This window comes from Nannobrachium achirus (genome assembly GCF_963921795.1).
Source record: "Nannobrachium achirus genome assembly, chromosome: 13".
Taxonomy (NCBI): domain Eukaryota; kingdom Metazoa; phylum Chordata; class Actinopteri; order Myctophiformes; family Myctophidae; genus Nannobrachium; species Nannobrachium achirus.
In genome coordinates, this window is record NC_137833.1 from 35,089,018 (window position 1) to 35,116,517 (window position 27,500).

Here is a 27,500-nt window from a genome sequence, read left to right on the forward strand (position 1 = left end):
GGTCTAATTAGGGTTTTTTCACGATTCTGAATCCATTGCCAGCATTTGTTTTGCACAAAAAAAACATTCCTTGGGCTACGAATTGGCCCCCAAAAAACTGTGAAAAGTGATGACTCATCACTAAACCATAGTTTTGTGGGGCCACAGATTTATTTTTGGTATTATTTTCGTGTATAGTAAAGTCAATGGGACCGAAACTTTCAGTAAAGGTGGTTGCACACTGCTGCGTTTTTCGGGCCGAATATCAGAGTGAATTTCGGAGCACGCAAATAAAAAAATCAAACTCACGTTATGTCAGTCACGTTTGCACACTGCCGCCCGTTTCGCGCACCACTCTGTCCCTTGCTCTCTCTATCTCCCTCTCTCTCCTTGTCCTGAAAAACGCATTTCGCAACGAAAAACGCAGCAGTGTGCAACCAGCTTTACTGTCAAAAATTCCCCTAGGGATTTTGAATGTCAAACTTTGTTAGATGTGTTACTAGACATCTTTACAAACAAATTGGTGAACACATTTTCTTGGTAAGGAATTTATTCCCAGATTCCCAGTATTAATATCCTCTAATGCAGGGGACAAGAAGTGGATCCCTCAGCGATCATGTGGTTTGTCCCACATTAAGTGTCCCACATACAGCAACTGCACTGTAAATTCTTAATTTAAAAGTATGCCTTTTAAACTAACTGCTCTATCCAAAGGATCAAAGGAGCAGATACAATGAAAATATACTGCAAATATGGGCTATTCTACAAGGCTAAGATTTCTGCGTTACTCTATGGTTTCACACAAAGCTGCAAGTCTGACCACAGAATGAGGTTACGCATAGTGTTTCACAATAGGCACACACACGCCATATTGTGTATAAGGCATTGTCCCAACATTCCATGGTATAGGTTTCAATCTTCATCGCAACTTTTCATTCAGCCAGAGAATTTCCATTATACAGGGGGTTTGGAAGAAATCACTTTACATTGTAGGTGTAATGGTCTCAATTTCCTCTTCTATAGTTGGGGTGCCACCAGGGGCGTCACAAGGGGTAGGAAAGTGGGACTGAGTTACTAGGGCCCAAGGTGGTGGAGGGGCCTTAATTATTTTATACTTTAGCTCAATAGCTATTGAAAAAATAGCAGATATACAAGCTCACAGCGCGGCACCGAGTGCCGCACTGCGAGCTTGTAGATCTGCTATTTTTGAAAAGTCGTGAAAATGTGTGCAAATCTTTGAATATATGTATTTTTTAAGCGAACATTTGTAACTCAAATTTTGCCTCTGGGGGGTCCCTGGAACTCAAAATTTTGAGATGTGGTTCCGTGGCCAAATACATATCATTTTGGGGGTCCTTCACATGAAACGGTTTGAGCTCCACTGACATTCAAGGATTTGAAATGCTCAAAGATTTTCATGATTTTTCAAAAATAGCAGATCTACAAGCTCGCAGCGCGGCACTCGGTGCCGCGCTGTGAGCTTGTATATCTGCTATTTTTCAATAGTTAAAGCACAGGGGCCCCGCAGTGAATCCTTGTACCCAGGGCCCAGAATTTGGTGTGCCGCCCCTGGGTGCCACGGGCAGGTTCCCACTTCATTCACTGAGCGCTAAATGAGCACATTTTAACTTTGCTAGAGGTCTGGGTTGTACAGTATAGCTACAGTACAGTACTTATTTGAATTAGGAATTTTATTTAGATATATATTATATTATTTTGATCTAAAGATGTCTTACCAATTTTTGGAGTTGCATCATGGCAAGGTAACTAGACAACGCAAACCTCTATCAAAGTTTAAATTAGTTTTAAACTAAATGAATATTTTCTACAACATTGTCACTTACACTCAGTGACCATACATGAAGCTAGTTAGCATTTGTTTTTAGGTTTTTAGAACCTTTTTTTCTTGACTGATTATATTGTTTTCTAGATAGATATTCATTTGCATTTATTATATTGCTGTTGATGTACTGACATATTATCTTGTTTATTATTGTGATGTTTTATCTGCTTATTGTAAGTCGCTTTGGATTAAAAGTGTCTGCTAAATGCCTAAACTGTAAACTGTAAACTGTTACCGATAAGAGCTATAGTTTTCTGTTCTTGTCATGATGTGACAATGACATATTGTCAGTGGTGGAAAAAGTACTCACATGTTTTACTTAAGTCAAAGTATCAATACTGCAATGTAGAAATACTCTGTTACAAGTAAAAGTCTGGAATTCTAAATTTACTTGAGTAAAATCACAAAAGCATTGGTATCAAAATGTACTTAAAGTACCAAAAGTAAAAGTACTCATTATGCAGAAACATCTCATTTCAAGTTTTCAAAATGTATTGAAATCTTTATACTTTGCGGTACGACAGCTTTTCCCACAGGAAATGATTTATTTTGTCTATCTGTAGTACTTTTCAAAATGCTAAATTACAATATGGGGAGACAAATAACAGAACAAATATGATGTTCTGTCATATATTTATCCCTTTCAGCCCTAATCCCTGGTCGCTATTTTGGGCATATCATAAATTTACAAAAATCCGGTAGAATAGCTGATCTACAAGCTCACAATGCATCGAATTAAGTGGTGAGCTTGTAGATCTGTTATTTTCACCATTTTTAGAAAATAGGGCAGAAGTGGTTATGGGAAGACTACTTTGTTTAGAAAGCTGGCAGAAATGATTATCCTTTAATTAAAAAGAAGGGGGAAAAAAAGTACAATGATGATAACATGGAGAGGTGAGAAAGAGAGGAGAAGACAAGGACACAAAGGGGAGAGAACTGGAGAAAAAATGTGTTGATTTATGAAGAGGCATGCATGCTGTCTCTGGACCTTCTGATCGTGCTGTGGGTGGGTGGTTGCTGGGTTCCAATTTCAGGTGTGTGTGTGTGTGTGTGTGTGTGTGTGTGTGTGTGTGTGTGTGTGTGTGTGTGTGTGTGTGTGTGTGTGTGTGTGTGTGTGTGTGTGTGTGACCCAGCTCATTTTTCCACTGGAGTGTGTTAGTATTTAAGGGGTACCAGGAGTCTGGGGGCCTCTACTCCTGGTGGGCCTACACTCAGCACATAATCACTACCAATACTGTGTGTGTGTGTGTGTGTGTGTGTGTGTGTGTGTGTGTGTGTGTGTGTGTGTGTGTGTGTGTGTGTGTGTGTGTGTGTGTGTGTGTGTGTGTGTGAGTGGGTGTGTGTGTGTGGGTGTGGGTGTGTGGGTGTGGGTGTGTGTGGGTGTGCGCGGCGTGCGTTTGAGAAAAGGGTGCATGCATGTTTTGAGAATGTGACTGTGTATGCATATTTGAGAAAGTGTGCGTGTGTGCGTGTGTGTGTGTGTGTGAGATAGAATGTTCGGGTGGGCTACGTTACAGATTGTATCCAGGCTTACAGTAAAGACCCCCCTCTGTCCAATATCACAGAAATATTTTTCACAGAGTGGACTCCCTCTGTCTCATATCATCAAAACTATTACAGGTAACACAAATATAAAATGTCCATACTAAAGGAAAAATGCAAATTTTTACGTATACAATTCATACTACGTCTTTGAAATCACTACACCAAGTTGTACTGTCCGTGAAACAGAAGCAGACAAACTCTGTGTGTGTGTGTGTGTGTGTGTGTGTGTGTGTGTGTGTGTGTGTGTGTGTGTGTGTGTGTGTGTGTGTGTGTGTGTGTGTGTACACTGTGTTGTGATATAGTTACAGAAATGGATGATGTGTGGTGCTGAGAGCAGTAATGGAGGATCCAGTTGCTCAAATGTGATGAACTTGATATGCCACACACACACACACACACACACACACACACACACACACACACACACACACACACACACACACACACACACACACACACACACACACACACACACACACACACACACACACACACACACACACACACACAAACACACACACACACACACAGTCAGGGTCAGATGTGCCATTGATTTAAATGTTCCTCCACTGTCCTCTCTCTCTCCTCCTCCTCCTCCTCTCAGCTGTCCCTTCATTCTAGGAGAGCACCGATACCGATGCTGGTATCAGGTCGATAGCAGACTAAAATACTCCTACTCAGCATGGGTGAAGCCTGCCGATGCCAAGAACTGGTAGTCCTTTTTCCTTCTTTTGTTTTTACCACCAGTAGTGGAACTCTATGGATCCATGACTATACTGTATGGTCCCAAACAACATCGAAGTTCCACCATGGAATCTTCTGTGCACCTTCATGAACTACAGAGGATGGTCTCCAATGATTTCAAGGAACCAATGGCAATTCCTTTGGCCCCACTGCCAACATTTTTGTAATAGCATGCAACAAGGTGTCTCAAAGCCGAATGGGCCGATAAAACGTAATGTGATAAGCAAGGTCATTTGAAGCGGCTGCTCTACCTCCTGAGCCAGTGCCAACCCACCCTATGAACCCCCCGCATGGCTTTCCCTCCAGGGGCGTCACAAGGGGGGGGAAAGTGGGACTGAGTTACCAGGGCCCAAGGTGGAAGGGCCTTCATTATTCTATACTTTAGCTATTGAAAAATAGCAGATATACAAGCTATTTTTTAAAAGTCGTGAAAATTTGCGCAAATCTTTGAATAGATGTATTTCTTTAAGCGAACATTTGTAATTCAAATTCTGCTTCTGGGGGGTCCCTGGAACTAAATATTTTGAGATGGGGGTCCGTGGTCAAATACATATCATGTTGGGGGTCCTTCACATGAAATAGATTGAGCACCACTGACATAGAAACATAGTTTTTTCAAAAATATCTTGAAATATTCAAAGACTTACACAAATCTTCACGATTTTTCAAAAATAGCAGATCTACAAGCTCGCAGCGCGGCACTCGGTGCCGCGCTGTGAGCTTGTAGATCTGCTATTTTTCAATAGTTAAAGTACCCAGGGCCCAGAATTTGGTGCGACACCCCTGCTTCCCTCTGGCACCAACCTTCAGCCAACATGTCCAGGTGGGTTTATGGAGCAGCACTGCTTCTAGGGGCCGCTGTAAAAGCTTTTAGACTCTTGGTTTTGTTTTTCTTGAAAGCACGCATTGTTTTTTTTTGTATTTCTTCTGAGCCAGAGGCATCATTTAAATGTTGCACTTCGTAGCATACTGCCGCTCTTACAGATGACCTTGTGTCATTGTAATCAGCATCTCTGCAGACAAAGATGACCAACAGTTAGGGATGTGTACGGATATTCGGATATCTGACTAAAGGGTCTGCTCCCACTATTCGGTTTGTAAATAAAATTTGGTTATTCGATTAAATATATTTTTTAGATATGAACTTTATTAAACATTTGCATTTTGCACCCATATTACTGTCATGTCTTTATAATAAAATGTTACTTTTAACAAGTAAAATAAGCAAATTAAGAATTACCATGGGTGATTTGCGGAGCCTGACTGTCACACTGTGGTTAGTGGTCAACTGGTCACAATGACCCACAGTGAGTGCACGCACCTGACGGAGAGCAAGTGCATTATCGGGCAGCAGCAGGCAGGCTGTCTGACTGTCAGCATGAGCAGCAGCATTCAAACAGGAGTTTATTGAAATGCCCTTTCAAAGTGCTTTACAATAAAATTCAGTTTAATTTGTGTGATAATTTTCTCAACTGAGCATCTCCTGGTCAAACACTCACGCGCTCTCTCTCTCTCTCTCTCTCTCTATCTCACACGCGCACACGCACACACACACACACACACACACACACACACACACACACACACACACACACACACGCACACACACACACACACGCGCACACACACACACACATGCACACACAAGGTGTGTAATGATGAGTGACGTTTAAGAGGGTCATATTAGAACAGCAGCATTCAGGAGACAAGCTGGGCTGTGATAACACACACCACAGAGAGAGAGAGAGAGAGAGAGAGAGAGAGAGAGAGAGAGAGAGAGAGAGAGAGAGAGAGAGAGAGAGAGAGAGAGAGAGCAGACCCAAGCATGGATGGAGAGAGAGGGGGGGGTTCTGCCTGGTTTAGTAGGAAACTAGGCTGAACGGAGAGAAAGCAAAACAAATGTTATGGGGATAGACAGAGAGCTGTTGGTGAAGTACTGTACACTCAGAGCCAGCGGGTGAGAGTTGGAGAGGGAGAGCCTGAGAGGAGATTGAGAGTGAGAGAGATAGATAGGGACAGACGAGACAGAATGAAAGAGGCACAATGATTATTTATCCTTTTCTGAGGGGCTTTTAAAGGCTTTGACCCTGCCTCAAATGGACTTATTGGTGAAAGAGTGGAAAGGACTGAACACATGCACACGCAGTCGCGCACGCTCTCACACACACACACACACACACACACACACACACACACACACACACACACACACACACACACACACACACACACACACACACACACACACACACACACACACACACACACACGATCACATAATGTACTTTAAGAATTGTGAGTGACAGATAGGCCTGGGGCGGTATGGACATTTTGTTACCGCGATTACCGTCTTCCCATTTACCGTCGGTACTGCGGTAATTACCGCACCCCCGTATCTATTAATTAAGGTTCGGCGATAAGCCAAAATATTGCAATCATCTTCCCAAAAGTCGCCTCTCCACAGCATAGAGTATATATAGCTCCACAGCCTGACTGCCCGAGTTATACTTCTCCGTACAGCACAGCGGGTATGGCTTTCAAAGGAGCAGATCTACAAGCTCACAACACATAGCATCCGACGCGTTCTGAGCTTTTAGATCTGCACTGTCGGGTTACCATAGTAACGTAGGCTAGCTACTTGGGCTTTTCAGACACAAACAGCTGTGTGAACAAACCAGAGGAGGACGGGTAGTCAGATCGTGTACAGTGATTCTGTAAACTCACGTTACGTCTCAACTCTCAAATCGCAGTGATTGAGTGCTGCTATATACAGGTTTTAGTTACAAGACTTGACAGAAAAGGTTATAAAATCGCCGACGCGCCGGACGGGCACAACGTGCGACGCGGTGTAAAAAGTAAAATAGTTTCATTTTCGGTTTTAGATTTTCGGTTTTAGTCCACGCGGCCCGCGCTCCGCCAGTAATCCGTATGAATAAAAAAATATATGCCACAACACATGTATTAACATCCTTGTGTCGAGTGGATTACAGAGAAAGTTTGCTGCTCCGTCATAAGAGTTGTGCTCCGTACTCTCCTGCCCTGCATGTGCACTGTGTGCAGGGTCTGTGACTGAGTGACGTATGTGGCTTCCAACGTGTGGTACACGGCCCAGAGCAGAGCGGCATGGAGCGCATGCGGTCCTCGCTTCTCCCCCGTTTTAAAACTCACTTGTTTTCCAATAAAAAATAGACTTTTTTTTTTGTCTTTTTACCGCGGTAAGCACTCTGACACCGCGGTAGACCTCGGTATACCGCGGTACGGCGGTACGGCGGTTACCGCCTCCAACCCTAGTGACAGACAAAAATATGAAACATGACTTCATATAGAATCTATATCCATCTTTCTGCACATACACACACACACATATATGAAGAGAGGCCATTAAAGGCGCATCAACATGCTTAAAGCCACTAGTGTCAGATGTGATGTAGACTAAACACACAGTGAGTGACTGCAGCTGCGGGGGAGAGGACTGCACTCACACACACACTTATCCACGTGCACATACATGCACAGTCGCGCGCGCGCGCACACGCACGCGCACGCACACACACACACACACACACACACACACACACACACACACACACACACACACACACACACACACACACACACACACACACACACACACAAACACACACACACACACACACACACACAGAGAGAGAGAGAGAGTACCGGGCAGATGTTCAATGTGCTTTTGATATCAGCACCAGCAGTGCTAACAATCATTTCTCACACACGTACACGCCGACGCGCACGCACGCACGCACACACACCCACACACTCACACACTCTCACACAGACACACAATCAGTTGTACAGCGGCCTACCCTTGTTGCCCAGAGCATGTTGGAGCTAAGATGGAGTTGATTTTGACACAGTCTCATATGGGGCTGGTTAGAGTAGTGCGGGTTCTGATTTGATTTACAAAGACATAGGACACAAAAAGAGTGGGCACCGGCTGTGTGTGTGTGTGTGTGTGTGTGTGTGTGTGTGTGTGTGTGTGTGTGTGTGTGTGTGTGTGTGTGTGTGTGTGTGTGTGTGAGAGTTTTTCTGTGTGCAAGTGTGCATGCAAGCACAAACGTGTTGATGTTTATACAATTGTGTGCGATGTTATGCCCAAGTGTCCATGTCACTGTGTGTGTCTATCTATGCCAATGCCGTTGTCCATGTGTGTGCGTATGTCCAGTATAAAAAACATTACCCCCTTTGACTTTCTGCATATTTTCTTGTAAAACAAAGAAAGAATCCAAAACACATTCTTCTGCCATTTCCTTCTTTTTTCTTTTGTCAACAAGCTCCACAATGTTCTTGATGTGATCAAAGTGACATGGAGATTCCTGGACAGAAAACTCACATAACTCCAGAAATCGGATTTAGAAAGAGGAACGTGGCATACACGTTTCAGATGGGAAAGAAATGACTGGAGGGGAAAAGACTCGCTCTTTGTCAGCGAATGGATCTCTGGATAAAGTGGTTTATGTTTAACACACTGTAAAATCCTCACTATTCATTTATCCATTTGTAACTTTGAGAGGATACACATCATAACAAATGGACCCTCACAGGTCCATGTGGTTACATTTGTACTCTATCTGGGCATGATCACACCGAGATGCACCGCTCCTTGGTGTTGGCAAGAGGGCCTGAGTCCACAGAAAGCCTTTTTTTTTGTTTGTTGCTACCACTGTACTCTTGTGTAAAAGCACTGTGGCGAGCGGTCAGCGGTGTGACTTTGTGCCTTGTGCTGGACAGTTACGAATATTTCAACCTTGCCTTGCCGACGTTTGGCAGTTGTTGCACCTCCAAGATTGTTTAACTTGCTGAACACCTTGTGTGCCAAGCGTTGTGTGTGATGGTCAGACGCTCAATGTGCTCAGGATTTATATTGTTTTTATTTCCACAATCTGTCCACAATGTACCCCACTGACAGTTTTGAAGAAAAGTTGGCTGAGGTGGTACAAACCTCCCTCTCCGCATGACACTAAAACTATAACTAACTAACTAACTAACTGCCATGTATCTTTCCTATTGCTTTTACCTGATTTTCAGTGGTGGTATGCACGTGGCCCCCGTTCACGGCCGTTCAACGTCTTGTCTTTCACACAGAGAAGAAGAAATACAAACACGGCGATCTATGAGACAGATAAAGTCCATAGAAAATCGGGCCGTCTTGACCAAACGAGTGATGTGGGAAAGCCAGATAGAATGGATGTGAATGAGAAAGTGAAATCGGGCAGCAGCGGCTTTCGAGATGCATTATGGGATATAATATGATTTTTTTTTTCGCTCACTGGTGGCCGGGTACCATGGTAACCAGCTAACACCCTGAAGAAGGCAGCTTGTCTGTCCGAAATTTTGGTTTCTCATTAATTCTGTGTTGTCCTAATAAATGTGCATCGGCAGCTACGAGTGTGCGGCTTTACACTTTTTTCATAGTATTTGTCCCGTTGGCCAGCACCTCACAAGGACTGGTGTGCTGTGCACTTTTTGAGCGGTGGTCACACCGTCTCCATAGCGTGGCCGTGTGTGTAGTTTGTTTGTATGTGGGTGGGTGGGTCTGTATGTAGCCTCAAGCCTGTGTAGTACCTTTTCTGACCACACATGTTAAGGGAGGGGCGCTGTTGTCCAGGCCACACACACACACACACACACACACACACACACACACACACACACACACACACACACACACACACACGGGGGGGGGGGGGGGGGGGGGGGGGGAGAACCACCGCTCAGTTCACACGGGTGTGATTTTTGCTATTAACCAGCTAACACTAATCACGTTCCTGGACGCTTTTTGGCATCCAAAGTGTTAATTGGTGAAGAGACAGCACACACTTTGTCCACTCTGTCTCTCATCAGAAATGGTGAAAACTCAGAGACAAATTATATCAAAGGACGTTGGAGGTTGATGTAAAACAGCAAAGATCTGTGCTAGAATGACCAGCACTGTATGCAGTGGGTGGGTCTATCATTCAGAACCCAACGCCAAGTATAAAACACTTTCATCCTTAACAAACTTTCTTCAGTTTCGGGAAGCCCTACCCAAGCCCTGCTCGGTGTTGTTTGGAGTACAGTATGTTGTAACCTTTACTTGGATGCCATTTCTGTCCCAATCCAAAAATATGCACACTTACTGCATCTTAGGGAAAGAAGGCTCCATTACAAAAAGAGAGTATCAAGTAGAGTAGGTGAATGGGTCATAGATATTTATTTTTACCAGTGTGTTCATTCTCAATACACAGAACAACAGTACAAGTAGAACTAGTACTGCTGTGGCCTACCCTAAGACAAACATCCAGAATTTACGGTCCTCTTTAAGCATGCATGGGTGCCTAAATGGATTAACGTTTGTCTTATTAGTGTGGTTGCCCCTGTAGGGCAACCAGACAATAGTACTTGTCCGACTTTATTCCATCGTCAACTTTCTTTGCCGCGCTACTCCTCCCACATTTTTGTTGGCACGCACTTGGCCCATACAGTATGTCAAATCGCCCGGCTTCATGGGGACACACATGTGTGCACTTTGCTAAGAGTACATTATATATAGTTTAATTTATATAAACATATTTGTGAATACATTTTCTCCATTGACTTTGACTAAAAATTAAACTAGACTTGTCACGACAACCACACTTGTAACTTCCAATTGCATCTTTCTAGTTATTTTATCACTTTCAGAATTAAATCTGAAATTATTAATACATCTTTTAGATATCCCTGCAGAAGTGAAAATACAATAAAAATAATTAAGAGTAGGCAAATGCGTGTAGATGGTGTGTGTAGCAATGTGTGCAGCAGTGTGTTTGTGTGCGCGTGCGACGTGCGTGCGTGCGTGTGTGTGTGTGTGTGGTACCTCTGTGTTATGTGGTAGGACTCTGGGTGTATGCAGGTCAGGTCCAGGGGGTTGGGACATGATGGGATGTTGGCGTTGTTCTTTCCTTTGGTCTTCTTAGCGGCTGGTTTCTCTGACACCACAGCGGCTGCTGGCTCTGATCTCCATGTGTCACCACTCAGACTGTAGAGATACAGCGCCAGCTCACATTTAAAATATCATCTCTGTCAAGTCTCTAAAACAGTGGTTGTAAAACATTTTTGGCTCAAGTCACCCCTTTAAATAACCTTTTCATCCACGGCATCCCCGAGTTACATTGTTACTTTATAGCACCTTTTGTCTTATTAACTTTTTCTCTGCCATTTTAAACATAGCTGTAGTAAGCAGCTGCCAAATTGTCCTTACCTTTTAGCGTGGGCACGCGCACGCATCGTGCACAATCTGTGCGCGACTCATCTAGTAGACGTGTAGACTCGGTGACAAGCTTTCGAATACAAAAAACCCCATTGAAAAAGACATATCCGTTGCCACGCTGTATCTCTGCTTATCAGCCAGTGTTTACATGAAAAAGCATTGAAAAAAGCCAACTGTGCGCTATGGTAACACGTGGACACGTTCGCGCACAAAACGCACGATATGTGCGGGGATCATAATCCAGGCGTGTAGAGACTGGATCAAAGTTTCCAAACGCAAAAATCCGATTGAAAAACGAGCGTTCCGTCGCCGAGTAGCTTTCTTTTCTGTTACACTGTAAACCAATGGAGGCGGGACTATGGCCCAGGCTCAGACTGGATACGGAAAGCTGGATCCGGTCCAGACCGGAAATGACCGGATACAGTTAGGGGGGCGGGCCTAAAGAGCCAGAATCAGCGAAAATCTGCGCTAATACTTTTAATCCTTTCATAATGATTAAAGCTAATTAAACTTTACGGGCTCTACGGGCATGGCAGCGCGGTACAGCGGGAAATCTACGGTCTCTACGGGGATCGCGAGGTATGAGTTAACTGGTACGTAAATATGTAAATTTCTTTCCCCAAAGATACAGTATGTCACGAGAGAATATTTTTTTCCATTAGGACCGACTGAAAATAACTTTTATACTCATTCTTATTCTGGGGGGAACAATCACCAAAAGTAGTCGATCTACAAGCTATCTACATGAGCTTGTATAATGGCTTGTATGAGCTTGCATATTGGTTATTTTTGGCACTAGAGCTAGACATCTAGAGTTCGGGCCGCTATGCGACCCTGACAGCTATGTCGCACCGCAGATCTGACTGATATGCCCATACAGTATATGGAGATCTCTATATCAGTCAGTCCTTCCTTGTCCCTTTTATGCCCATATATGGAGATCAGTGTATCTCATGTCATCAGTATATATGCGAATATATGGGCATGCCCCTTTTTGAGCCCATATATGGAGCCAACTGAATTGTTTGCTGATGACAACACATTGAGGTTAGACAACAGTCCATATTTGGACGTAGCTGCATTGGGAACTTATATGTTTATACGTGACGTCAGAGCTCACACAGCTTGTCCTTATGTATGTATCTCTGTCTATAACGCCTGACACTATGGGTTCTATGGGTTTGTCGCTCTGACATCATGCTCTGACGTCACTGTGATGTCCATATATGGAGTTCCCTGATGTCATCAATATTAAGCCCATATATAACAGGACTTCATATGGGAATGCCCATATATGGAGGCCACATCGGTTACATACCACACTAACTGCTGGTTCTACAGACAGGGATCTCCATGTATGGGCATAAAAGGGTATGATGTCAGATGTCATACAGTCATAGACATCATAGGACTTTCACATAACGAATAACTGAGTAATAATAATAATAATAATAAAACTTTATTTGTATAGCACCTTTCATGACATGAAATGCAGCTCAAAGTGCTTTACAGAGCATAAAATGAAGCACACGTGCTTAACAGAGAAAAAGTAAAATAGAAATAAAAAATACATAAAAAAGAGATAAGTAAAATGATTACAATAAAGCAAGAAAAAATAAAAGCATAGAACATTGAAGAACAATTTCAGAGCCGTGCGGACGTCAATAGCAGCATAGGGATTAAAAAATTTAGCTAAAAGCAAGAGTAAAGAAATAGGTCTTGAGCTGTGCTTTAAAGCTATCCACCGAGGCTGCCTGTCTTAGGTGTAGTGGTAGTTTATTCCAAGCTGTCGGTCCATAGAAGCAGAAAGCTGCTTCACCATATTTTTTATATGTCATTGTTGGCACCTCAAGTAGGTCTGCACTAGAGGACCTGAGTGGGCGGGTTGGAACATATCTATGCAGGCAGTTATAGAGGTACGAAGGTGCCAGACCATTTAGAGCTTTATAAACAAGTAAAAGAATTTTAAAATCAATCCTAAAAACAACCGGGAGCCAGTGTAGCGACGCTAAAACTGGAGTAATATGTTCTCTTATCTTAGTTTTTGTTAAAACTCTGGCTGCTGCATTTTGAACAAGTTGTAATCTGTCAGTTGTTTTCTTTGGCAGACCAGAGAGAAGTGCGTTGCAGTAATCAAGCCGAGAGAAAACAAAAGCGTGGATCAGCGTTTTTGCATCGTTCAGCGACAGATAGGCTCTAATTCGCGCAATATTTCTAAGGTGAAAGAAGGCAATCTTCGTGACATGATTAATGTGTGTATTAAAATTTAATTCAGCATCAATGATCACCCCCAGGTTCTTAACAGAGGTGTTATTTTCTTTAGCCAGGTTACCAAGTCTATTTATTATTGATTCTCTCTGGGCAGTAGAACCTATTATGAGAACTTCTGTCTTGTCCTCATTTAGCTTGAGAAAGTTCTCACTCATCCAGCATTTTATGCTGGACACGCACGTCAGCAATGGGTCTAGAGCACAGGGGTCGTCCGTAGCCACCGAAAGGTACAACTGGGTGTCATCAGCATAGAAATGGAAATTCACACCGTGAGCGGAAATAAGTTCTCCCAGCGGCAGTATATAGAGGGAGAATAATAAAGGACCAAGAATCGAGCCCTGTGGAATACCAGAGCAGATGTTGTGTTTGTTTGACTCGAAGTCAGCTAGATTAACAGAGTAGCTTCTGCCTGTCAGATAAGAGCAAAACCAGGACAGAGCTGTACCTGACAGTCCTACCCAGTGTTCGAGACGTTGTATTAGAATTGTATGGTCAATTGTGTCAAAAGCCGCCGATTGGTCCAGCAGTAGGAGAACGGACACATCTTTGTTATCAGCAGCCACCCTAAGATCATTAATAACTTTTAAAAGTGCAGTTTCTGTGCTGTGTCCTTTCCTGAAGCCGGATTGGAATTTGTTGTGCACCTTATTGTTCTGCAGAAACACATCCAATTGATGAAAGATAATTTTTTCTAGGACCTTGCCCAGAAAAGGCAAATTAGAGATGGGTCGATAATTATCCAGCACGGACGGGTCAAGGTTGGGTTTTTTGAGTAAGGGTTTAACTACAGCCGTTTTCAGTGAGTCTGGAAAGACACCTGATTGTATAGAGCTGTTTACTATTTTTAGGATATCTTCAATAACACAGTCTACAACCTCTTTAAGAAACGGCGTGGGTATTGCATCCAGCGAGCAAGAAGACGATGTCATTTGCGATATGGTTTTACGAAGTTCCTCTTCATCAATTGCACAAAATGATACTAGGCTCCCCCTAGATTTATCGATGCTTTTACACATGGCACCATTAACCGCATTTGCATTTGTGACAGTATTATTCGTAATACCAGCTCGAATGTTAACAATTTTGTTGTCAAAGAAGGATGCAAACTCATTACACTTTGCTTTAGAGGCAGGGAGTGACTGCTTGTAGGACTGGGGGGGGTTTAAAAGGCGTTCAATGGTAGAGAATAAGACCCTAGCATTGTTCTTATTCTCATTAATAATTCCGGAAAAATAGGCCTGCCTAGCCAGACGCATGGTTTTATTATAGGTGGCTGTTGACGCCTTAAATATCTGTAGGTGGATAGTTAATTTATTTTTTCTCCAAGCTCGCTCTGCTCTGCGGCATTGTTTTTTGAGTGAACGTATATGATCGTTTATCCAGGGTGTTACTTTGGAATTATATTTCTTTTTAGTTTTCATAGGAGCCACTATATCCAGAGCTGACTCCAATTTAAGATTAAAACGTTGAACCATATAATTTACTGAGGGAATATCAGGAAGGCGGGGTGCACACGCAAGAAGGCTGGCAAACTCTTCTGCTGCCGAGGAACCGAAAAATCTCTTTTTTATAGTATATTCTCTATTGTTTTTTTCTAGATCAGAGACAGTCATATTAAAACACAGTAAATAGTGGTCTGATAAATCAGGCTTAGCGATAATCCTGTCCATAGAAATATTTAGCCCTTTAGAGATCACAAGATCAAGGGTGTGGCCTTGATTGTGGGTTGGCCCGGTAACATGCTGATCAAAATCAAGGGAATGCAGTAACTGTAAGAAACTCATAGCTGTAAGATCAGTAACAGTGTCCACATGCAAGTTAGTATCACCAGCAATAAGGGTTCTCTCATAGTCCGTGGAACAGATAGATAGAAGTTCAGATATTTCTGTAAGAAATAAGGCTTTGCTACATTTTGGTGGGCGATATATCGTAATCATTAGAACAGAGGATTGACTCTCAAATAAGTTAGCTTGATATTCAAAGGATGAAAAACTTCCAAAGGACAGGCACTTGAATTTAAGAATGTCAGAGAAAATGTATGCCAAGCCTCCGCCTCTTTTTCCTTCGCGCACTGATTGAATAAAGTGATAGTTTGGTGGGCAGGCGACGCCAAGTGCAAAAGCTCCATCGTTGCCCAGCCATGTCTCTGTTAAAAAGATTATATCTAATTTCTCTTCACAGATTATATCATTTACAGAGGAGGACTTGTTTAAAAGTGACCTGATGTTAAAAAGTGCCAGGTTTATTTTATGACATTTTACTGTACTATAGCCCCTACAGGGAATGTAAGTTAAGTTAGCTAAATTAGCAGAGCCACTGCTTATCCTGGACTCTCTATTTGAAATTACAGTAGAAATGTTGTGAGCCTGCTTAATAAAAGCGCTTGAAGGAGCATCGGGTCCAGATACGTTAGTTGCTGGGTATAATGGACCCAGCTGACATCAACGGCTAAACGTATTGTCCAGCTGGGAGGCCTGGGTCTTCTGTCGTTGTGGTCGTGGAGGGATGGGTGGGGGCGAAAACACCCAGGCCACAGATTTCTGGGGCACGGCCGGGGCAATTTCAGGCGTTTTCAGGGATGGTGGTTGTGGTGCCGGGCGTTTTTCCTGTGGTGGTTGTGCCGCCGGGCCATTGACCGTGTGTCTGGCCGGGGTCATTTTTAACGCAGTGTTAATGAGTTCATTCATTCCATTCGTGAATTCTAGAAGAGGCATTGGAGATAGGGAGAAAGAGGAGGATTGGGGTGATGGGGCGGTTGTACCCGCCCCCTCCTCTTCCTCTGTCAACTCTCCGTTGTCAGTTGCCAGTTCACTTTGCTCACTGTTCGGGCCAGCCACGGCTGAAGCAGGGAATCCACAAAACTCTTCTTCATTACTGTCCTCTTCGAACATTTCCCTGAGTGACTCCAACTCTGCATTCATTCGTCTACTCCACTCTTCAGCGGAGATGTTGTCCATATTCAGTTCCTCGTCAGGGAGGGCAGGGACAACGGTAGCTCCTCCGTTCACCATAATCAGTTCCTCGTCAGGGAGGGCAGGGACAACGGTAGCTCCTCCGTTCACCAAGGCCGTTCCCCCCTCGGCCGAGGGGGGCAGTTCAGTAACCATACTGTCATGCTCGTCAGGGAGGGCAGGGACAACGGAAGCTCCTCCGTTCACCATAATCAGTTCCTCGTCAGGGAGGGCAGGGACAACGGTAGCTCCTCCGTTCACCAAGGCCGTTCCCCCCTCGGCCGAGGGGGGCAGTTCAGTAACCATAACACTATCTCTTGTTATGGATTCTTCGTGGGTTGCAGATAAGAGTTGTTCATCACAATCTGTTGTTTTGGATTGCTGTGTTCTGGCCAAGGCCAGAGCATGGAGAACATTCTGCAAAAATATCTTTGCTCCTAGCTTATTTAGTTGCCGTTCATCAGCAAATAGGTGTCTTCTGTCGAAGAAAAAACTGAAGTTGTCAATAAAATGCACATTTTTGTCGGTGCATGCAGCTAAAAGCCATTTGCTCAGAGAGAACAGTCTGCTGAAATTCTCGTCTGTGCCTCTCATAGGCGGTAGGGGACAGCTGATCCAAAGCTCTATGTCACTGTTCAGGAAGCTCAATGTGTTGAATAGAGCCCTGAAATTCTCCTTTAAGATTTCTGACTGTTTTTCTTCTGTGTCATATGTGCCAGTATGTAGAATCAGGGTTTTCACCGTTTGGTGTTTGTTGACAAGATCCAGAATTCTGTCTTTCATGTCAGAGACTGTGTCTTTGGGAAAACACATAACTTTTGCCTTCTTCTTTCTTATGCTTTTGACACCTTTTAAAGCAGCATCGCCCACAATCAAAATGTCAGGATCAATCACTGAGGTGGTTCTTACCCTGCTGGGTGGGACGTTCTCTCTGTCAACAGGGGGACTTCGGGGGGCTTCTAGTAGCTGTTCTGTTAGCCAGCTTGGGGAGATGCTACCCCTGTCATCCTCGGCCAGTGGCGTGAATCTGTTTGCCAGCTGCACACTCGGTGTGTGTGGAGATTGGACTGCGTTTGACTTTTTAGCAGTGTTTTTCCCCTTGGCAGTTGCCCATTTATGAAGGGGGGTCGAAGCAGCGCTGTGCCGGGGTAATTCCGGCCATTCGTCGGTGATAAGAGGGCTTTGGGAGGGTGTCCTGCCCGTCGTCCGTTCTTTCATCTTTGGCTTTGCACCAAGGGAATTCCAGGCGAGTGGTTTATCCAGTCTTTGGGTTTGTTTTAATTGGAATAATTCCGTTTCCAGTACTGCAATCCTCTGAAGCAGTTTCTGATAAACCCTTGTAGAAATGGTTGGTCCGGCCATCTTGCTAGTTAGCTAGATGCTACGTATCCAGTCACCAAGTGGCAAAAAATAGTATATTGCAGTACAGCAAAACAATCCCGGAGTTTTATAAGTATCCAAGATCCATTTGTAGTTTCTCAGAGAAAAAATAAAACATCAGTATCAGCAGAAGAATGTAAGCACAAGCGAGCCTAAGCGGGAGCAAGCAGCGATACGTCCGCACTGTAGGAGAGCAAGCAGCTCTCCTACAGTAAGCATGTTTGGGCTCTCACAGCATATCTTCATATACAGTACATGAATCTCCATATATGGGTACCAGGGGTCTCCATAATGGGTAACTGATCCAATATACATCACTGGCCAGATGGCCAAGAATTGGGGAGGTTTCATGTCGCCCTGAGGTGTCTTACTAGTATATAATAGGATACTTCATCTATAATGATGCATAATCAGGTTTATGATGAAAACGCTAGAAAACTATTAACCAAGAACACGCTTGGTTAAAAAAGGTGTGTGACCGTGTACCTGTGTAAGGTCAGAGGGTTGATCCGTATGAAGCCAGCACACTGCTGGTAGCTCTTTGGCCCCAAGCCCTTCACCAGTTTGACCTGTTCCCTGTTGATGAAGGGTCCCTTCTGTTCCCGCCACTCAGCGATGCTGCGTGCCCGCCCTGCGTTCAGACCTGCTACATGTCTGCAAGAAACACCTTGAAATTATGTATGCATATATACAGCGCAGGTTATCAATACTGTGGATAAAATGAATGCATATGATTTGTTTTTTGAGGTTCGTAGCATTGACTGATTGAGATTAGCTGGCTTTGAAACCACAAAATGTTTTGTTCGTGATTGTCATGACAACTTTGAGTCATGCAGCCATGCAGGAGCATTTTCTAAAGGACGCCCATTGGGCTACATGTTTCTAATGTTGTGAGGGAGAAAAAACATAATTTCTAATGTTGTTTTAGGATTTGAGAACACTTTCTTGACGTGTAATAAAGTTTGCAGAAACACTGTGCTGCAAGATAAACGGTGCTGCTGCAGCTTGTCACGAAAAAAAGAAGGAGAAAAGACTAAAGTAAAAACAGGGCCTGCGCTAACATCACAACTATGACAGCAAAGCACACACCACTGTAAGCAGAGAGTCAGTATAAGGAACCAAGCGGACAGCGTGGAACGTGACCTGCCATTCATTGTGACAACTGTTTTTCTTCTTTTAATGAGCAGGAAAAAACTTTCACAAGACACACACACACACACACACACACACACACACACACACACACACACACACACACACACACACACACACACACACACACACACACACACACACACACACACACACACACACACACACACACACACACACCCCAATGTTTAGATTAGGGTGTGTGTTTGTCCAGGTCTGGACCAGCGGTTTGAAGCTCAATTAGCTCTGCTCTCACTTCGTGTCCACAGCCCAGAGAGACTCCGGTCACTCTGAAACACACTGCTATGTCAACACTCTGCATAATACTGCAGTCATCAACACGTCTGTGTGTGTGTGTGTGTGTGTGTGTGTGTGTGTGTGTGTGTGTGTGTGTGTGTGTGTGTGTGTGTGTGTGTGAGAGCGTGCCTGCGTGCGTCTGGAGCCCTTGCAGGCATGGAAAAAGCTCATTTACCCAGCAGACAAGTAAACAGATGACCTGATGGCTGCTCTGCTGCCTGATTTCATATAGGGGTTGCGCGCGTGTGCGTGCAAGCGTGAATGTGTTGCACTGAATTTGTGCTCTCGTGTGATGGCGGTGTGTGTGTGTGTGTGTGTGTGTGTGTGTGTCTATACGCATGCTTTGCTTCACAGCAAACACGGGCGGGCATGTGTGCTTACGTTGTTGCCGTAGGCCGAAGGTTCAGAAGTGTGCCTGGGAGTGTGTGAACGTATTTGTGTGTTTGTGTTGCTGTATCAGCGCAGGAATGCTCCGTGTTGGATCCAGAGGGTCCAGTGAGGTAGACTGGGCGTGAAGTGTTAGACTAAACACTGAGCTGGTGGGGCCGACTTTGTCTGTTTGTGTGTGTGTGTGTGTGTGTGTGTGTGTGTGTGTGTGTGTGTGTGTGTGTGTGTGTGTGTGTGTGTGTGTGTGTGTGTGTGTGTGTGTGTGTGCGCGCGAGAGTCTGCGTGTGAAAACGACGTTTTTGCCATGTTGTGACTGCTGAGGGAAAGTATGTCGAAGGGCTCTGGCCCCCTACTCCATCACCGCTCCACAGCAATGTGCCGGTGTGCGCATGTGTGTGAATGTGAAAGTGAATATATGAGAGAGAAAGTGAAATAGAGCAGAACTTTGTGCACTTGCTTGAGGTTACGTGTGGACGCGTGCGTGCGTGCGTGCGTGCGTGCGTGCGTGCGTGCGTGCGTGCGTGCGTGTGTGTGTGTGTGTGCATTTCCTACCTCATCAGCGTCTCTGAGCAAATGTTGATGTCCACTCCCACGAAGCTCACACACTCCTCCACCACCCCATCCAGCGCAGCCTTCAAAGCCCCTGACGACACATCATGCTGCCAAGACACGCACAAAACACACACACACACACACACACACACACACACACACACACACACACACACACACACACACACACACACACACACACACACACACACACACACACACACACACACACACACACACACACACACACACACACACGAAATGTAAGACTGCGAACAGGATTAGCAGAAAAAATTAACCTGAGTTACTGCATCTGTCTGTCACACCACCCAAAAAGCCTTTACAGCCAAACTGAGACACTGACAGACAAAAAGAAAATGAACCATATTCACATTGTGTGACCATTGCTCTTATAGTGCTTCATAACCAAAATCTCAGTAAGTGGATGAAGAGAGAGGTAACAGGACAGGACGTAGTGACGGATTGAGTTGATTGACATACGGAGGGAGCGTCAATAAAAAGGGGAGAGACAGAGGGAATGTTTAGATTGGCCGTGACCAGTGGTTTATTCCTCAAAGCTATCTCCATCTTTTTTCTACTCATTCTGGTTATCCTCTAAATGAACTCTTCACACATCCCCAGCTAGCATATCGTCACTGTCGGGCAGAAACCTCGTATCTCCAAGTTTCAAATGTGTATGTTTTTTCGCGAAGTAAAGCCCTGCTTCATCAGACAAGGCCGTCGCACAAAAGTAGTGAAAACAGCAGATCTACAAGCACACAACGCGGCGTTGTGTGCTTGTAGATCAGCTGTTTTCACTAGTTTAGTTCATTTTTTTAAAATGATAAAAACGAACAGTTTTGGACATACAAGGTTTCCACCCGACAAAGACGATATAAGCATATAATAATATCCAAACAAGACAGAATCTGTTTCCTAAGGAGACAGGAAATCCCAGGAGCCAGGACATAGATGTACAGTAGTTGAGCCACACACAGAAGATCAGCTCAGAAATCCCCAGAATGGGTGAGTCGATGGCATACAAAGTGGTAACGACATCTGCCTTCTCAACCTAAGCTCGCGTCACTAGACTTTCCACATGGCGGAAAGCCTGGTTTCCGTTCCGAATTGACCAGTGCATCTCGAATGGCTAATATTACATTCACTGCCATAACACTGCTCAGTATTAGGTGTCTCTCAAACATCCACTAATTTGTGCTGGAATGTCTACTCCAAAGTGCAATCCATGAATCTCAAATAATACAAGCCTTACATCCTGGTTATTAACTGCTAACCTCAGTGGCCATGACATTGTCCTTTGCTGTTAATGGCAGCTTCGATGTTGGTAATCATCAAAAGTTAAATGAAATCATCATTGTTGAGTGTTTCTGAACTTATAGGGATAAGTTCAGATACATCTGTGATTAAACCATAGACCGTAAAAAAGAATGGACAAAGTGACGCCGTTGGTTTCTACAAACCCTTTTTGAAGGCTGTTTTTCAGCTATTTCAAATCCGCCCTCTTTCTACATACAGTCCGAAATTAGGGATGCCCCGATCACGTTTTTTTTGCTCCCGATCCGATACCGATCAAATATTATTGCTTCCGATTCGATCCCGATCTTTCCCGATCCGACCTTATGGCAAGGCATTAACACATTGACCGCCATTTTAACATACCTCCGTACTCCCACCTGCCATTCGTCTCCATAGACTTCCATGTAATTGGGTGTGCACGGATCATGCACACCCATGCCTAGATAATGCACCACGTGTGTCCACATTGCTCACAGCTTTCAAACAAAAAAATCCGAATGGAAATCCGTTCAGGCATTCATGAGATAACAGCCACTATGTTTAACAAAGATGGCTGCCAAAATGGCTGCCATGCTTGAAAGATGGGGTTGCTATGGGGGTTAAACATGCAATTTCGCGATTGCTATCATGGATTTTTTTTTTTTTTTTTTTTTTAAATTCTCGGGACTATCGGGCCTGGCGGGGAAAGACATTGGAATAATCTCGGGACTATCGGGCCTGGCAGGGAATGAGTTAAGAAAAAAAATTCTATTCATTCTATCACTTAGTGCAGCACTGAATCAACAAATTAAAAACAAAGCTTATGAGTAGTGTATAGTGATATAGGCCTACTAGTGCAGTGTTTCTCAAGCATTGTGCAGCGGACCTTTGGTGTGGCCTTTGAAATTTGGCAGTGAAGTCACGATTTAAGGACTTTTAAAACCTGTTTAATTTAGCTCAAAGAATAAAATAAAATAGACCATTACAGCATCAAAAATAATCAACAAACTATATAAAAACTGGTAAAACATTGGCCATTTTTAAAGTTGAAACAAAATAAGTTAAGAACCAATTAACCAGTCTGCTTGAAAAGTATGCATCTGTAGCAGCTAGTTGACAGTGCAGAGAGACATAATTGCCTTCCTTTGATCCATTACAAGAGGCCATTACTACTTATTGGCATCAGCTGCCAGCTGGACACAGAGTCTGAAACAATCACCTCCCCTCTGCAGGGCTCTGTGTCTGTCTCATTTCTCCAAAAGCCCTTGAATATGATTGAAAATGATTAAGGATTACTGTGATTATGGTAAGCTTACGTTTCATATCGCATTCACCTTACCTGTAACTTTCACTACTCCCAGAAAATATTTTTTTGAAAAAAAACGGGGGGAAAAAAAAAAAAACGTTTTTTTTTTTTGTTTTTTTTTTCGATCTCCAATCTTATAAAAATGACCATATCGGCGGCCGATCCGATCACGTGATCGGGCAACACTATCCGAAATGCTAACAGAAATGAATGCTATTGGCTGCAACCACAGCGAGGGCGGGTCTTCAGTCGGTAGAACCAGTAGAAACCCTAGAAACATACCCAGCTTTATCATCAATAAATTAATGAGATTTTTTTTTTCCTAAACACATATCAATGAGGATTTTAAAAATACTTTAAGTAGCCTGGCAGTGCATCACAGGTTCAAGTCCCGTTCCCGACCATCTTTGCTGCATGTCTCTCTCCATCTCTCTCAGCTGTTTCCTGTCTATCTCCACTATCAAACTATAAATAAAGGCAGGAAAAGGCCCCAAGAATCTTTAAAAAATACTTTAAACTATCAATCAAAAACATAAAGTGTTTATGAAAAGGTTTATTAAGGTAATCAAATCAAGTGTAAAGTTCGCCGTAAACCTCATTGACTTATTGAGATTATACATTTATAATGTATTGTGACCGGTAGAAGGTAAAATAGTGACATCTGCTGGGCCATTAATAGGAACAGCAGGCTGAACGAGAACCCGCAACTGAGCTTCAATTCCACCAGAGATTCCTTCCTTGGGGCTTGGGTTAAACATAGGGAGATTGTTAGAATCAGAAACATCTTTATCATCACATCATAGGTGACCAGGTGTAAAGGAGTGGGTGAAAATAGTTTTTGTGCAGTACCTATCACAAGTCTTTCTATGGTTGAGCTGGACATTGATGCCTCAGCAGCGGGCGATGCAGCTAGGTGATGGCTAGTGTGATGTGTTTGTGCGTGCATGCGTGCGTGCGCTGGTGCGTGCAGCCCAGTCTGGCCTGATTTGTCCTGTAACTCGATCAAGTCCCTGAACAAACACTGGCATGTAAACGGATAACAACACCGCTGGCTAGCAAACGCACCCTTCCCTCTGTCAGCAATAACAGGACAGGGTGAGAGATACAGAGAAAGATGCAGAGAATGAGAGATACCGATACGGAAGGAGCCACGGCTTGATTTTACCAGCCTCATGGTACAAAGCAGCAGGCTTAAATTTACTTAAATCTAATACACTGTGTGTGTGTGTGTGTGTGTGTGTGTGTGTGTGTGTGTGTGTGTGTGTGTGTGTGTGTGTGTGTGTGTGTGTGTGTGTGTGTGTGTGTGTGTGTGTGTGTGTGTGTGTACACGTGTGCATGTGCGTGTGTTGGTGGATGGACGGATGGATGGGTAGACCCAAGATTCTTTTTTTTATTGTACAATCTACGGTTCAAGAGTTATAGGCCAAACCGTGAAGGGCACTGTTAAAGCGCCACCATGAGGCCAATTCAAAGAACGTGTACATGCATATTTTCACACGGATCATAACAACAGTGTCTGAGATTAGCCGCTCGCAGACTGACACACTGACACATCGACAGACGGACAAGGGCAAACATAGTCTCCGGCCTTTGGTTGGAGATAACGAGAGAGAATGGGTAAGAAGAGAGAGAAAATAGTGGAAGGAGAGAAAGAAAGTGATGGAGCATAGGTAATTGAAACCCGTCTTGTGTTTGACTGTGTCTGAATAGGAGGGTTCTAGTTGCTGGGGTCAGGTGTGCATGACACACACACACACACACACACGCAGACATGCAGACACACACAGACACACACACCAATCTTAAATTCACTTGACCTTGGCTGCATTAGCAGCGAAGAGACATTGAGTGAAATAGATAGAGGGGCAGATAAGAGGGCCTTTTCCGAGCCCCAGATCACCCTATGAGGTGCACTGCCCCCGGTGGCTCCACAGGTGAAGTGTGGCTGCGTGAGTGCGAGTGGGAATCTTGCCCACGGCAACGTTGGAGACAGTAAAAATAAACGCTCTAAACAACAGTCAGATCATATAACGGTGAGACTGAAAGATTTACTATTTCCGGTGTGTGTGTGTGTGTTGGGGTTGGGTGGGGTGGCAGAGGGAGTGAGCGAGAGTAGGAAGAGAAAGACAGAGAGAGAGAGAGAGAGAGGAAATCACCTGTAATGTCACACCGGAGAAGAGTGTTTTGTTTTCACACGAGAATAGCGTAGGTGTGTGTTTGAGTGTGTTTTTTTGTTAACCTGCAGTAAAACCCCAGGGAACAAGTTCTCACATTGCACCTGTAACCTTATAGGAGGACAGGGGGGTATGAGGTATGCAGGTCGCGCACAAGCACACGACATGCACACACGCACACGCACACGCACACGCACGCACGCACACGCACACGCACACGCACACACACACACACACACACACACACACACAGTAAGTAAGATTTGTAAAACAAAATGACAGAAAATGTTGTTTTAAGTTGTTCTTTTGTGGTCCTATTTAAAACTTTACCCCGCTACTGGTTGCAGATAAAAACAGATTTTACCCTTCGGGATGCAATAAAGTTTTATCAGTTAAACTGAGACGGAAGTGAAGAGATAATGAACACATAAGGATGTGATCTCATCATGATCAGACACCGAATGAAGGCATGGACCCACAGGGCAGCTCATTAATGATGGGAAACGCTTGTATACTTTTTTTTTCATCAATAACAATAATCATAGTAGACTTAGTCTCGATATACTATATTGTATCTGCATTATATATAAATTGAAAGACTTGTTCACCATCGCCTGAGGTCGCAAATACAGGCAACTTCATTTTTATAGTTTTTTTTCCCCCCCACGCTGTGTGATGGAGTGTTGTGTTTGCAGTGCTGTGAGAAGTGTGTGTGTGTGTGTGTGTGTGTGTGTGTGTTTGGACAAATCCTTTGTGTTAATTTAACTCTGAAGAGAGTAGAAATTGAGTCATTGGTTCCATCTGTACACTCTCACTTAAATGAGCACTGAGGATTTGACTGTGTACACTGTAGGTGTGGTGTAACCCTGGGGCTAAGCTTAGTAACATTAGCTATTTGGCCTAATAGGAGGGACGCAACTCACCGTCTCACTGATTTACTACTGGAAAACCTGGGTTTCTTTCTCGCTCTCATAGATACATACACACAGACACACACACAAGCGCGTGCACACACACATGCGGGGAGGTTGAGGCTGCTGCCTCATTAGTTATCCATCAATCAACTTCAGCTCAGGAACTACTTTTCCGAGGTGCCGGGGGAGCTTTTTACTGTCGCGCACGTTAATTTATGACTTGGGACGCACCCTCAGAAAGAGAGAAATAAAGTAAGAAAGAAAGAAAGTAAGAAAGAAACATGGAGAGGAAGAGAGAAGCAGTGAGCGACTGAGAGAAGGATGGATGGAGATAATTAATTAATTTAAGACCCAGCTTGTGGTCTATTTGTACACTCTCTGAGTTAAATGTAACACTTGGGATTTTGCAGTGTAAACTCAAACAAGGAGAAACGAGGAAAAAAATTAGGTTAAGCACAAGGCAGAGTTCCAGGGAGCAGGGTGTCTTTGGCATCAGGGACCCCGTTAAAATGTGTGTGTGTGTGCGTGCGTGCGTGCGTGCGTGCGTGCGTGCGTGCGTGCGTGCGTGTCTCACTGTGTTTGCCTTGGAGTGGAACAGAGTTACAGTTACATCAGACAAGGAGGTTCTGCTCTATTAAGCGCACGCACGCACACACTGTGTGGAGTGTGTGTCATCACATCCAGAGAGCTGGGGCCCTCGTAGCGTTCCACTCACTTTACTGTGGCACTGTGTACAGCAGTGGAGCATATCTCCCTCTGTCCTCACTCCCTCCTCCCCAATTCTCTCTCTCTCTCTCGCCGTCTCCCTTCCACCCTTCAGCTCCATGTCCATCGTCTGTCTATCATTCGTCACCCTCTCCCTTGCTCCTCAGACGTGGTTGGTTGCTTCACAGGCGGGCAGAGGGGTTGAGGAGGCCGCCGAGTGGCTGAAAGGTTCTTGGGAGCCAGTGCGCCGACGGTAACAATAGCCAATGTTTCCATCCAAGGATTTACAAAAGGATTTACAAGACGCTGAACGGAAACTGAACCACTTAATTATGGCTGAATTATATACTTTGTCAGACGCCGGTGTCATGCAGCGGAAATAGTCGATCTACAAGCTCACAACGCGCCCGCATCGAAACGTCTACTATTTTCTGCATTTTAATGACATGAATGACTAAAATAGGGGCGCCAGGTTGGCCATGTGGTTAACACGCTGAGAAGTAATGAAAACACCTTTGTCAACAATATAACTGTTCCTGCCATCTCCATGTCCAATAGTAATCAAGAGTCACATTTTGATGAAACACGTTTGCATAATTTTGTGGTTTTATACAAATACAACTAATTAATTATACTACATTGTAATTAAAGTATGTTCAATATTGTGGGGTCCTTGGAGTTAGCCATCATGCTTGTACCATTCTTATAAATGAACAATGTACGTAAGCCTTTCCTTCTTATTC

The 27,500-nt window shown here is 44.0% G+C and overlaps 1 protein-coding gene across 1 annotated transcript in view; it reads right to left on the reverse strand.

Moving 5' to 3' along the window:
• The window catches only part of srbd1 (S1 RNA binding domain 1), a gene marked incomplete at its 5' end in the record, with an annotated part of 100,119 nt that overhangs the window by 14,896 nt on the left and 57,723 nt on the right, over nt 1–27,500 (reverse strand). Inside the window, 3 exons of the mRNA XM_080740688.1 lie at nt 10,980–11,141; nt 18,461–18,628; nt 20,363–20,469. Of these exons, the coding sequence (XP_080596814.1) occupies nt 10,980–11,141; nt 18,461–18,628; nt 20,363–20,469 (437 nt within the window). The remainder of the gene's footprint in view (nt 1–10,979; nt 11,142–18,460; nt 18,629–20,362; nt 20,470–27,500) is intronic.